The sequence below is a fragment of the Borostomias antarcticus genome (assembly GCF_949987555.1).
Source record: "Borostomias antarcticus genome assembly, chromosome: 4".
Lineage (NCBI taxonomy): Eukaryota > Metazoa > Chordata > Actinopteri > Stomiiformes > Stomiidae > Borostomias > Borostomias antarcticus.
Genome location: NC_140237.1, coordinates 32,991,505 through 33,004,552, shown reverse-complemented (window position 1 = coordinate 33,004,552; position 13,048 = coordinate 32,991,505). Strand labels below are relative to the sequence as shown.

General features: G+C 50.6%; 1 protein-coding gene across 2 annotated transcripts in view; it reads right to left on the bottom strand.

Moving 5' to 3' along the window:
- The window catches only part of sema6d (semaphorin 6D), a gene marked incomplete at both ends in the record, with an annotated part of 13,644 nt that extends 10,989 nt beyond the window's left edge, over positions 1–2,655 (bottom strand). Inside the window, 7 exons of one of the 2 annotated variants that reach the window (XM_084437103.1) lie at positions 1–19; positions 239–329; positions 532–633; positions 938–1,000; positions 1,271–1,331; positions 1,892–2,003; positions 2,529–2,655. The exon at positions 1–19 is cut by the window's left edge and continues 101 nt beyond it. In XM_084437103.1, coding sequence (XP_084293229.1) covers positions 1–19; positions 239–329; positions 532–633; positions 938–1,000; positions 1,271–1,331; positions 1,892–2,003; positions 2,529–2,655 — 575 coding nt within the window. The remainder of the gene's footprint in view (positions 20–238; positions 330–531; positions 634–937; positions 1,001–1,270; positions 1,332–1,891; positions 2,004–2,528) is intronic. The other variant, XM_084437104.1, reaches the window with a different exon arrangement.
- Positions 2,656–13,048: the final 10,393 nt, after the last annotated feature.

Below are 13,048 nucleotides of genomic sequence, written 5' to 3'. Positions count from 1 at the left end.
GCCGAGTACAGCTTCCCGTCTGCAGCGACAAGGGGAGGGGCCTCATCACGAGCTGTCACTCATCTCTGTCCGCCCGCCCCCCAACCACCAACCCACCAATGAGAACTAGCGCCCCTCGCGCTAGTCGTGGCTACAGCCAGGCACGGCCCTCACACTCCGCCACAGAGACATTCACCGGCTTGTGTGTGTGTGTCTGTGTGTGTGTGTGTGTGTGTGTGTTTTGTAGAGATTGGCATACCGGCGAAGAGGGCGACGTTGGTCTGCTTGGCATCGAACGGGCACCGTGCCAAACCACTAATCTCCTCCCCGTCGAACTCCAAGTTATCGAGCTGAACAGAATGAAGACAGACACACACACACACACACACACGTTAACAGAGACACAAGCAGAAGTGTAGACAAAGCTCCTAATTGGAACAGAACAGGGGTCTGTCTCTCTCTCTCTCTTATATTCACACGCACACAAACACACACAAACGCGCACACACACACACCAAGACGTTTCTGTGTTATTTCTGGTTTAAAACCCACCCTGTAGTATCTGCACATGGGGTTGAAGCCGTTGGTACCGCAGATGAAGACCAGATCGTCGTTTCGGGGAACCAGCACTTTGATGAAGTTATGGCACTCGTCCTGAATGAGCAGAGTCAGAGATTTACCAGGCCGTTCGCCGGGAGGATAATAATAGTCATTGGCCAGAGCGCTGGGCAGGGGGGCGGAGCTTTGAGAAGGAGGCGGAGCTCTGGGTTAGAGTGCTGGGCAGGGGGGCGGAGCTTTGAGAAGGGGGCAGAGCTCTGGGTTAGAGTGCTGGGCAGGGGGGCGGAGCTCTGGGTTAGAGTGCTGGGCAGGGGGGCGGAGCTTTGAGAAGGGGGCAGAGCTCTGGGTTAGAGTGCTAGGCAGGGGGGCGGAGCTCTGAGAAGGGGGCGGAGCTACTTACCCTGTGTTTACCCTTCACCGCACACATCTCCCGGTCAGCCTGGCCTGACCTCCATGTCAGCTTCTGTTAGTCGGGCAGAGGGGACAGGAGAACACGGTCAGTTTGTGGACACACACACGCAAACGCACACACACGCGCGTGCGCACACACACATATACACGCACTGCACGCACACATGAGCGCGCAGACACACACACACATTCTCTCTCTCTCTCTCGCAGTATTTCCACTCCACATTTGTGTCCAGGTAGAGGGGGGATTTATGGTCAGTGTTTTCGAAGGAGCCTTGTGTTTTTACGGGCGTCGCTGTAGACCTGCTGGCCAGACTCTTACCCTGTAGGGGATGATCTCATTCCTGTAGGATTCCCTCAGACTGACCAAGTACACCTGGTCCCTGGTGACACGGGGGGAAAAACACCGGTCAAATTACATCACGCACGCACGCACACATACACACACGCACGCGCACACAGGTACACGCACGGGCACGCACACACAATAGTCTAAAATAGGTTAGTGAAATCGTCCACCGCGACACGAGTCTATTATCACGGCTCCAAGAGGCGTTTTGCTACTATTATTACAGTACTAACATCACCATTGTTGGCTGTTACAGGTCAGGTTGCAAAGGTGCAACACTAGTAGTTTTCCACTGCTCTGCTTTTATGGTTCATCATCGGTATTTGTAGCAGCGGCCTGTTAAATCATCCGTGAGATAAGTACTAAACACCGCTCGACGCCCGAGAGGGCCTGACAGCGCAGCGGCCGCGTGATATACAGCGCGCCGGTCTCCGCATCAATACTGACCCTAGATCAGCATGTGGCTCCGAGTCCTCAATCCAATAACGCTAAGAGCTTTTATCCCTTACAGCGCTGTTTGCAGTACCTGCCAGTGATGAAGGGCGCATGAGTGAGTGTGTGTGTGTGTGTGTGAGTGAGTGTGTGTGTGTTTACCTGCCAGCGATGAACAGTGTGTCCTGGATCTTAGTCATCAGCTGAAAGTCAAGGCGATGTTGTGATTCGTTCCCAGAGGGCCGGCCTCTGAATACGGGGTACTGTCTCGAGTCTGTGTGAGGGGAAACAACACACACTCTGTTACCACACACACACACACACACACACACACACACACACACACACACAAACACACACACACACACACACACAGAGCGCGATACCGTCTGGCGCCCTCAGCGTCACGCACTCCCGGTCGATCATATTGATTATACATAAATACGGTGCGTGTAACAGCTTTATGGAAATCCTTCTGTAATGTAATGAAGGCTTTGGATGTAACCGTGTGTGTGTGTGTGTGTGTGTGTGTGTGTGTGTGTGTTTGTGTGTGTGTGTGAGAGAGTTACGGGCGGCAGCGTCAGCACATCTGTGTTTTCTCACAGTCCCTCACAGAGGGAGGTAAACAGAACAGCGGACGAAAGACCGGACCTATTTTATTACCACGGGCGCATCACGTCACAGAATGGGATCCGGTTTGCCGTCACAGGATTCACACAGGGGCGTACTTTGAACACTCCTTTTGGCCCGGACATATAGTGTTCAGAGTGTGTGTGTGTGTGTGTGTGTGTGTACTCACAGTGTGCGTCGACGGCGTCGAGGGGCGTGTCATCTTCGGGGAAGCTGACGGCGTGGAGGGGGTGTGTGATGGCGGTCAGCAGCAGCAGCAGCAGAGGACAGAGCGGAAGCGCATCTCTCCGGCCCATGGCTGCTCAGAGACCACACTTCCTGGTTCGCACTGACGGAGATGTTACCTGGAACACACACACACACACACACCGTCAGGGGCGGTTGTGTCGACGGCGCTCTCCGCGACGGGGGCTTGGCGTGTCGCTAGCGTCTACTCCTAGCATCTGCCGCTGTAATGTTGGGGGGGTTGGGGGTGGGCGGGGGGGGGGTCCGTGTTTCAGGATTGTCGGGCGGGGAGTCGCGGGGCGCGGGGGGGGCGTACCGGCTGTGCGCGCCCGCGCTCTGATAGGCTCATTCTGGACCGGGCGTGGCGGCGTCCTCCGCTCCGCCCCCACGCCTCCGCCTCTCCCCCCCGCCCGTCTCAAAGACACGCCGGCCTCTTCGGGGTTAGTCTGGATTTCTGCGGCGTTGCACTAATCTTAGTATCATACGGATGGGTCTATGCTCAGTTGAGAGAGGTGATTTGTACATCGTTCTGTGAGTCGAGGCGGACCCTCAGTCACAGACAACGATCGGGGGGCGTATGAAGGAGTGGCAGCAATTGAGTCACAGGGTGTCTAGGTGCATGAGCACGCTGGTGGCTTAGAAACAGTCTGTGTGTGTGTGTGTGTGTGTGTGCGCATGTTAATGAACAGTGTTACAGTCAAATATTTAAAGGGCAAAACAAATTATTCATGCGAACAGAGCATGAACGGATATAAACAATTTATTGGGGGACAACACACAGGCAGGGGACAGATTAGCCTGCGTCAAGCTGGGACACACGAGCGCGCGCACGCACACACACGTACGTCACACACACACGCAGTAATGCATATAAGCAGATCACATAATCAAATGCGCACGCACGCACACGCACACACACGCACTCAACACACACACACTCAACACACAAACCGGTATTGACACATTTTCAATTAGCCCCAGAGTACACCTGCTCCAGCCCTGGCTGTAAGCCCTGCCTTTCCGCCCATTAGTGCTCTGATTGATCCAGCCAGGAAGCAGGTCCGATCGGGCTGCACCATACCGCCCTTCCATGGCTGCTATCGCTGATCCGGGGAATATCTCGCACAGCCAAGCACTGTTCTCGGGCTGCAGGACTGTAATCATAAGTCCAGTAAGCATACATTAGCCTCTATGTGTTGACCTACGGGATATAGAGGAGGGGTATTAGCATTAGGCTCCGGCGTGGGTGGATGTGTGAGAATGTACTGTGTGATTTCACAGTGAGAGAGGCGGGGGAGAGAGAGAGAGGGGGGGGGGGGGGGGGCGAGAGTGTGTGCAAGAGAGAGGGGGAGAGAGAGAGTGTGCAAGAGAGAGAGGGAGAGAGCGTACAAGAGAGAGAGAGAGTGTGAGAGAGAGAGGGAAAGAGAGAGGAGAGAAAGAGAGAGCGAGAGAGCGAGAGGGCAGACTGGTGTGTGTTAAGTGCAATTCTGTCACCTAGATAATGATAGGGGTGCCCAGCGAGGACAGGGCCCTTCTCAGGAGCGGGGTCCGCTACGACGGTGACGAACGCCTGACAGAGGACAAGTCCCCCCCAATTAGTCCGGTTATTAGAGGACAAGTCCCCCCCAATTAGTCCGGTTATTAGAGGACAAGTCCCCCCCAATTAGTCCGGTTATTAGAGAAATACAGGGTTCGGTTCTTCCACCGCGCCGGCAATATGACGTAAAGCTCTCCAGACTCGCCACACCTCGGATTAATCAGACATCGACCGGGCGGCGGGCGATTCTGTTCTAATTAAGACGACAACGATTGGCCGTCCTAACCCCCTCCCTCCCCCTCCTCCCTCCTCCTCCCCCGCAGAACGATTCCCAGACCTCTGGAGAGGGAGTCGTATCCAGACAGGAGTGCAGCCAGCGGACAGTGGCTCTGCCCGGACTGATGGTGGTTTCGCCCCTCAAACAGACCACAGAGCCAGTCCCGACGACGCACACAAACAAACAGCCCATAATTAGACCTGGAAATGTGTTTGTGTGTGTGTGTGTGGGGTGGGGGTTGGGGGGGGGGAGGGCATTGAAAAGAATAATCCCGTTTCCAAGCCACTACAGGGGCTGCAACAACCCCAGGTGCCAGCGACCAATCATACGACACAATTATGTGAGAAATTGGAAGGTAGAAGTTCCAGATCTCCTTTCTAAAGCGTTGTCGCGGTGCCAAGCTGTCTCAAGCCCCGACAGGGTTTTATTCTCAGGTAAATCATTTAAACTTCTCGGGATTCGGAGTCCCGGCTCGTCGAGCTGCTCCGGTGAAAAACGCTCCCAGCAGCCTCCTCTATAGGCGCCACTTGCCGTCCCATGATGCCTGGCGAGAGCATCGCGAGCGCTAACGCAAAACAGAAACAGAAGACATCCAGAGGTCAACCCTCTAAAATTACCCCTCAGTCTCGAATGAGCACAGCATGTTTTCTATTGACTATTACTCCACACTCTCCTGTTCATGCCCTCCAGTGTGTGTGTGTGTGTGTGTGTGTGTGTGTGCGTGTGTGCATGCGTATAGGCCTCAGCAGGCCCCGAGACAGAGCTAGTCACGCAACACGGTACCATTCAGCCTGGCCTCTCTCTGCCTCTGTTATTATAGGCTTTTCAATGTCCTGCAATCACGCACTTTCTCTGCCGAGGTTCTTGGCTCAGAACCGCGCCGTTTAACAGAACGGGGCTTAGGGAACCTTGCCAGAGAGCCATTTCATCTGGCCGGTCACTATACCAAAACCTCCCTTATTAAATTTGTCCTAGATTACTTTTTTTTTCTCTTAAAACGGCGTTGGCTTAAAAAGGGAAAGAATATACACGCCTTTCCGTGTCTGCCTTCTTGTGATTCCTCCCTCGCGGCGTGTTCTCTTTGCGTGTGCTTCTCCGTGTCGGACTAACAGCTCGGAGCCAGAGCGGCTCGGTGGACCCCCGACTGCACGAACCGGGCTCCAATAAAAAGACGGTAAACAACGCGTAGGCGCGGCATTTGGCGGGCCCCTCGGTGAATGTGACGGGCTGGGATACGACTTGGAGAAACAGGGGCCCCTCGGTGAATGTGACGGGCTGGGATACGACCTGGAGAAACAGGGGCCCCTCGGTGAATGTGACGGGCTGGGATACGACCTGGAGAAACAGGGGCCCCTCGGTGAATGTGCCGGGCTGGGATACGACCCGGAGGTACGGCGGTCACGGCTCCTCACACCGCGCCGAGCTGTAAACGCAAACGAACGGCCCCCTGGATATCAGAGAGCGCGGGGTACCAGCGCTCGCTCTCCTCGGACATACATACAGAGTTTTACTAGCAGAGAGAGACGGAGTGAGAGAGAGAGTATTCGTTTGTTCTCCTCGTCCGTGTGCGTGTTTGTGGATGTGCGCGTGTGGCGCCGATTTGGACGGGCAATCGAACTTTGTCGTCGCACCCGGAGGAGGAACGTAGTATTCGGAGTGTGGATGCAGGAGGGGACTCGACCGGACGATTAGAGCAGACGTCTACCAAGGCACCGACGTGATTACCGCTGCGTCCTTCTCCTCTGTAACAACTAATCGCTGGGTATTTTTCCCAGGATTACCTTCTGAAGTGCTTTGACTTGTTGCTTCACAGGATTGGCAGGGAGATGAGGGCCATGCTGCCCTTAAACCACCCCCCCCCCCCCCACTCTCTCTCTCTCTCTCTCTTCCCTCCTTCTCTCCTTTCCTACCTTCGTGAGAGGAGGAGTGAAACAGGAGAAAGGCTGCTCTCAGCAGTAGTTCTGCTATAGTGGAGCACAAAGGGTTGAGCTGCAGGTGTGACTGGGGAACAAAGGGGCTTTGGGTACAGCCACACAATGGAGCTCCACCCCCATCAGTGGGCCTCCTCCTGGGGTGGCTGGTCGGACTCTGGGGCTCCTCTGGGGAGTTTGCTGGTCTGGGGGGTAGAGTTAGCTGGTCTCAGTAGAGTTAGCTGGTCTCAGTAGAGTTAGCTGGTCTCAGTAGAGTTAGCTGGTCTCAGTAGAGTTAGCTGGTCTGAGTAGAGTTAGCTGGTCTCAGTAGAGTTAGCTGGTCTCAGTAGAGTTAGCTGGTCTCAGTAGAGTTAGCTGGTCTGGGGGGTAGAGTTAGCTGGTCTGGGGGGTAGAGTTAGCTGGTCTGGGGGGCTGTTTTTAGTGGGTGACTGGGGGTTTTAGCCTACAGAGTAGGTAGAGGTTGTCCCTGATCACTAGTCCTGGATCAGATATTCCTTTATTTCCCAACATTAATGTTGAGACTGTGGATGTAGTAATCTGATCCTAGATCAGCAGTTCAGGACAAACCACTCCTCTCTCCTCCTTTCCGGGGTTAACTCCAGCCATTCAAAGGGTTAACAGCGGTTGTTCCGAGGTCACAGCTGGCCGTTGTGGGGGTTAACGCCGTCCGTTCTGCTCGTAGGGAGCCCTGGCCGTGTGGTCAGAGAGCTGGAGGGGGACCCAGAAGCCAGCTGGCCCTGGTGGCTCTGGTGATTTCACACCCAACTGAGCTGGAGGAAGTCTAATACAGCCAGGGGGACACTATGCCAAAGTGTTATCTGTGCCTCGCTCTGGGCACAATGTCTGCTATCACAGCCATTATAGGGACACAAAGAAAATATATCTTTAGAACATGTATTGTCATACAAACGCTGGACTTGCACCACAACACAGGAACCAGACAGGTTTGCTGAAATGAAGGGACAGGAGATACAAGAGGATCTAGTCAGTGTTTGTTGATGCAAAACATTCCCATGAGCAGCACCTGCACAAAGACATTAGACCCATCTGCCTACATCTGCCCCACCCTTTTTCAGATTGGCCAGTTATAGAGAGGGTGAACAGATAATCTCAAGAGATTATTGTAGATTATGTAGTGAAATTGCATTATATCATAAAACCTAAATGTGAATTCGTTTAAAAGCTATGAATCAACCGAACTTTGAATATGGAATTACTTTTCCAGTATGATTAGATTAATTCATATAGACCATTATTTACTTATGTGTAGCCTATACCTTCATTCTGCCGTGAGAAAAATCCTGGCCAAATGTATCCGCTGTTTGGCATTGCCATTGTTTTGCACGTTAACAATGCTTTTGCAAAACAGATGCATTTATCTATATCAAACAACAAATGAATCACGCCCCGCCCTAACTAATGTGCGAATATTGACTCCTCTTCACAAATTGCATGGCTGTCATTCCACTGGCAAACTACATTCTCGCCCCATTCATTCATTCATGATGGACTATCCCACATTATTATGTCAGTTTTGGGATCCGTTTTCGTTATTCAGCCAACGCTCAGATGCGTGGGGCGATGCGTTTGAAAAGCACGGGGTTGTAAGCGAGCATTGTGCTGCAGGGTGAGCGCATTCAGCAGGGATCCGTGGTGAATCACTCCGTTCACATGAAATACGAAGAACAACAGAGGAGAGAGAGAGAGAGAGAGAGAGAGAGAGGCAGCATCCGACCAGAGTCTCAAACCAGTCAGTCAGTAGGCTACTAACAGGGCTGTGCTGAGCCCATTCCACCTGCATAGGCTACAGCGGGGTTGGGCTCACGAAAAACTGGGCGAACCTACCTACACCACAAACACTCATTTTAATAGGCCTACTTCGACTGCATTTATTGTCTAGGTACTCGTGCAATAAGCATTTATGCGGAAAGGAAAATAGGTCGGAGTCAGTGGTCTGTTGGCAGTCTAAAAGTCGCTGTAAGGTTAGAATGTGCCATCATAAAACACCCAACTTTATAACCCTTTAAAGAGACAGGCCCTGTATCGAATCGTGTTAATCGATGTTTGTTTGAGTGGAATTGAAAGAGAGAAAAATAACAATTTGCCTTAAAAAACAACATATTACGACTACAAAATTAAGCTACAATCAAGCTGTTAGAATGAAGAGCAAGCGAATATACTAGCAGCCCGTGCGCTACGGACCTACCCAAAAAACACAAATACCCCTCTGTGCTTTACTGACTCAACGTTCACTTCAATCCGTGTTTTATCTTTAGTCAGCCTTTAACGGAATCTTTCAAGAAAACTTTTATCTTTGATGTAGCCTTAGTATCAAATGGGTTATCTTTGATCGGCGATATGAGCTCATTCGAGAAATACTTTTGTTTTTCGAGGGTGTAAAAGGGCAGCTCCGCTGATTCTGTTGATCTAATCGTATCTGATAACCACACAGCAAATTTACGCACTACTACAATCATTCAATTGAAATAATAGGCTACAACCTACCTCGAGGCTCCAAAATCAGTCATGAAAGTTGTCAGATGCCAAATCCAAATGAATCTATATTCCTTTTAAATGTTAATCCATTAGAGACATCATAAACGTGTAGCATCCCTCATCCTCGGTGCCACAATGTCCCCACACTTTCTTTCCAGTTGCGCACAGAAATTAATTCCGATACTCAGAGATGCGTCCCTGTGACTTGTCTCTCTCCTCGGGCCCAGCTCTGCTGACTGATCCTCAAAGCTCACAGCGATCAAACAGCGGCACGGCAGCCCACCCCCATCCCAACCCCCCTACTACTAACTTTGGAAAACCAGGGACAAAAAAAACAATAGTGGTGCAAATCCTTTCAGCACTGCGCACGAGCACAGATACATCAGGTAGCAGAGATAGTAGCCAAGCATAAACTATGTTTTTTTTTTTTTATGAACTATTTTGCCTCAATATTATCCTATGCACGCGTAAAAATAGCCAGAGAACTATTTTTGGTCGTGCATCCACCACTTGTGCAGGGTAACCCTACGACTCGACTACACACACACAATCTTTCCCCTTCAGCTAGACGCGGCTGTCCTAATCATTGCGGAACAAAAGGAACCCCTGGTAGCGATGGAACTCACCTCATCTGAATAGAGATTTTGTATCCTTTTGTGTTGCTATAATCCAAAAATTGCGCACGTAGTAAAGCAACTTCTCTCCGTGGACTCTCTCTGGGCAGGAGAAAAACAAACGAATGCACGGCAAATGGTGTAATTCGATCCATACTGAGTCAATCCATCAAGAGAGCACTTCTCTGCCTACCAATGAGCACCGCTTGCTCTGGCTCGGTCCCGCCCACATTTATCCCTCTGCGAGCTGTGGGTTTGGGCTTTACTCATTGCCCGAGCGTTTGCTTTCCCCACTGACCCTGTCTTGCCCCCCCCTTCACTTAAAACCCATCCCCCACTGCAAGTAAGCGAAGCGCCTTGTTAAATCTTTTCAGCACAACTGTTTTCGGAGAGACTTCTCACTGCACAAAGAGTCCGAGGGAAATTTGGAGGGATTTGCACGGAAATGTAATAGGACTGTAAGATGCATGCGGATCAAATGCATTCTGCACACTATTATACATTAATATATGGATGGATATATAGCCTTAACAACTATTTAACCTACACGTCACATTTGGTGCACCTGGCTCAAAAGTGACACACTTGCAATGAATTGCATTACCTCTGGATAAGCCCTCCTCTATCTCAAATGCATAATCAGGTTCATTAAAATTTCATAGTGAGAGAAAAAAAAAACACATTACATCCATCTGCTTGCACACACACACACACTCGCGCACACACACACACACACACACACACACACACACACACACACACACACACACACACACACACACACATGGCCTATAGTAATACATTCTAACAGTGTGCTCCATTAGCCCAGTTTGCTGTTGAATCACATCAGCCGGATGCTCCCAGGTCTGTTTGGAGGGTTCAGGACAACACAAGACAAGCTGACAAAATGGTCTCCCATTTGCCTTTTTTTATGTCTCTCTTTATAGATTTAAAAACAGTGTCTGCATCAATCACAATATTGTCAGTAGTCATTTTGCAACGTGTTTTCCAGATCTTAAAAACAGTTAAACAAATGCAAAGCCAAAATAATGCATGGTTGTCGTCGGTGCTGTCGAAGTTGGCATATATCGTATTCATGTGGCATGGGACTTTAACCCCAATGTCGAGCCTTTTTACTCTATATACATTTGGATCTCTCACATTCAGTCAGTAAATGTCTTATCGTTTCTATTTCTCCCATTTGCCTCAGTCAGCAATGAAATCCGTTAGCAGAGATAGTAGCCTAGCATTCAAGAAATGCTTTTTTTTTTATTAACCATACTGTCTATTTTAGTACATCCTATGGGATCTGTGTGAACTCGTCAACACTGTAAATGAGGGAAACCTCAGTGCTTTACGAGTATAAAGGTTTGAAATTAAAATTTAAGGATACGTAAAATAGCCAGATAAGGGTCTTGCATCCACCACTTTTGCACTGTAGCTCTACGACTCTGCAACATTCTGTTCCCTTTGGTTTGATGCAGCTTTCATTACTGTGAATGACCCCTGGAACAGAAGTAGATCACCTCATCTTCGATTAGATGAAAGTCTAGAGTGAACGTCCCTGTTGGATATGGGAGGACAAGACGCAAGGCCCAGTCATTGAAAAACCACGTTCATTTGAGCCATTTATTAAGTGAAATTGGCAATATATTTTGTCTTGGCGCAGTAGCTCTGCTCAAGGGGCTGCTCACTGCCTGAAGGAAGCAGAATTTACACAACAACAAAATGCCAGTGAGTCGGTAACAACCCCCCCCCCCCCTGGCAGACACACAGAATGGAGGGAGGGGGGGGCAGGGGTGGAGGTGAGGCCGCAACAGCCAGCAAGGCAGACAGCACAGCGGCACGAATGCGCAACATATGTACGAATGTGTGTGTGTGTGTGTGAATGCATGTAGGCTGAAGTAGCCGTCATAGCAGGTAGCAGCCTATGAGGTTGAGGTAGCACACCTGAGGCTTTGTGCGTCAGATATGTATGTGTGTGTGTGTGTGTGTGTGTGTGGGTGTGTCCTATGGGTGGGTGTTAGAGTTAGGGAAAGTCTTTATTGACCATGTCAGGCCATTCCTGAGCTGCATAGCCAAACTGTGATGGTCCATTTGTACCCCATTAGAGAGGCAGGTTAGCAGATGTGTGACAACCCTCTAAGACCACCCCCCCTCCTCCCCCCAAACACACACACTCTTCACACCCTCACACACCCCCCCCAAACACACACACTCTTCACACCACCACCCCCTCCCCCAAACACACACACTCTTCACACCCCCCATTATGAGCTGTGAACGTGGGATCTGCATCTCAATGCTTCACCAGGCAACACTTCTGGCCCGTTTACACCTCTGACTGATCCTGTCTGCCCCTCACTGCTACCTGTCTTCCTGCCCCTCTGCGACTCTGTCTGTCTGTCTGTCTGTCTGTCTGACTGCATGCCTGTAGTCCTTCAGGGTCTGAGTCAGCAGGAGCATCTGTCGCGCGCGCGTGTGTGTGTGTGTGTGTGTGTGTGTGGGGCATAGATCGATGTGGATTGATAACTGCTGGGACTGAGAGATGGATGGATGGATGGATGGATGGATGGATGGATGGAATGTATTGATATGGCTGTAGAATGGGGGAGGATAGACAGATGACAGAAGGGGGGGTCCCAGAAGTGTATGGACCCCTGGGGACACGAGTGTGTGTGGGGGTGACCCCAGGGGGCGTGCAGGGGCCGGGGGCCGGGGCGAAGGGGGCGTGTGGGGGCTTGGCCTTGGGTCGTGTCTTCCAGGGAGAGGGCCACCCCCACTCCCTAATTTACTGTCAGAAATGCCACTACAGATGGTCCGGGGGGCTGGGGGGGGGTTGGAGCCTGGGACTGGGACCAGGAGAGAGGACCAGGAGAGACCTTGATACTGGGCTGCACCAGAGTAGCATGTCCAATGCTCTGTTTCCCCAGACAAACCAGAGGTGCATTCAAATTCAGCAATGTTTGCGAACGTTTGCAAACTATTTTTTTTCCGTTAGCTTTGTGTTTTCTGCAAATGTTTGCAAGCATAAGCAAACGGTCTTAAAATGTAGTTTGCAGTGAACAAAAATAGATGCTGGACTGAGGGAAATGTGTTCCCAAATGGGGATTTCAATTCACTTGCAAATATCATTAAGCTCGGTTGCAACAGGCTCTGTACAAGCTGGACTACATCCAAAATATGACCCAGAAAATCATCGATAACCACAGAAGCAGCTGTGAATACAAACGCTCGTCGCAACGTCTGTTTATGCTGTAATGCAAACAATTTATTCTTCATTGGACCAGTTTAACCGTTTAAAGAAAACACGCTCACCACAAACATTAGCCTCTGTTGCTGAATTTCAACGCCTCTGGTGTCATACCCTGATTCACTTTGCTGCCATGGCAACCCTTTCACAATCAGACAGAGTACCAGACTGAATTCATCAACACTCTAGAGCAGCAGAAACCACTCATAGTAACACAGCTACTGTACACATAACGCCTGCTTGGGCACTCAGCCAATACAAAGCATAGCGTCGTTGAACCTAGAAAGGTGAGTTGTCCATCTTCTAAGAACAAAGAGGAATCGCTGTCCCATGGGTGTCCGGCCCTTTTGGAGAGG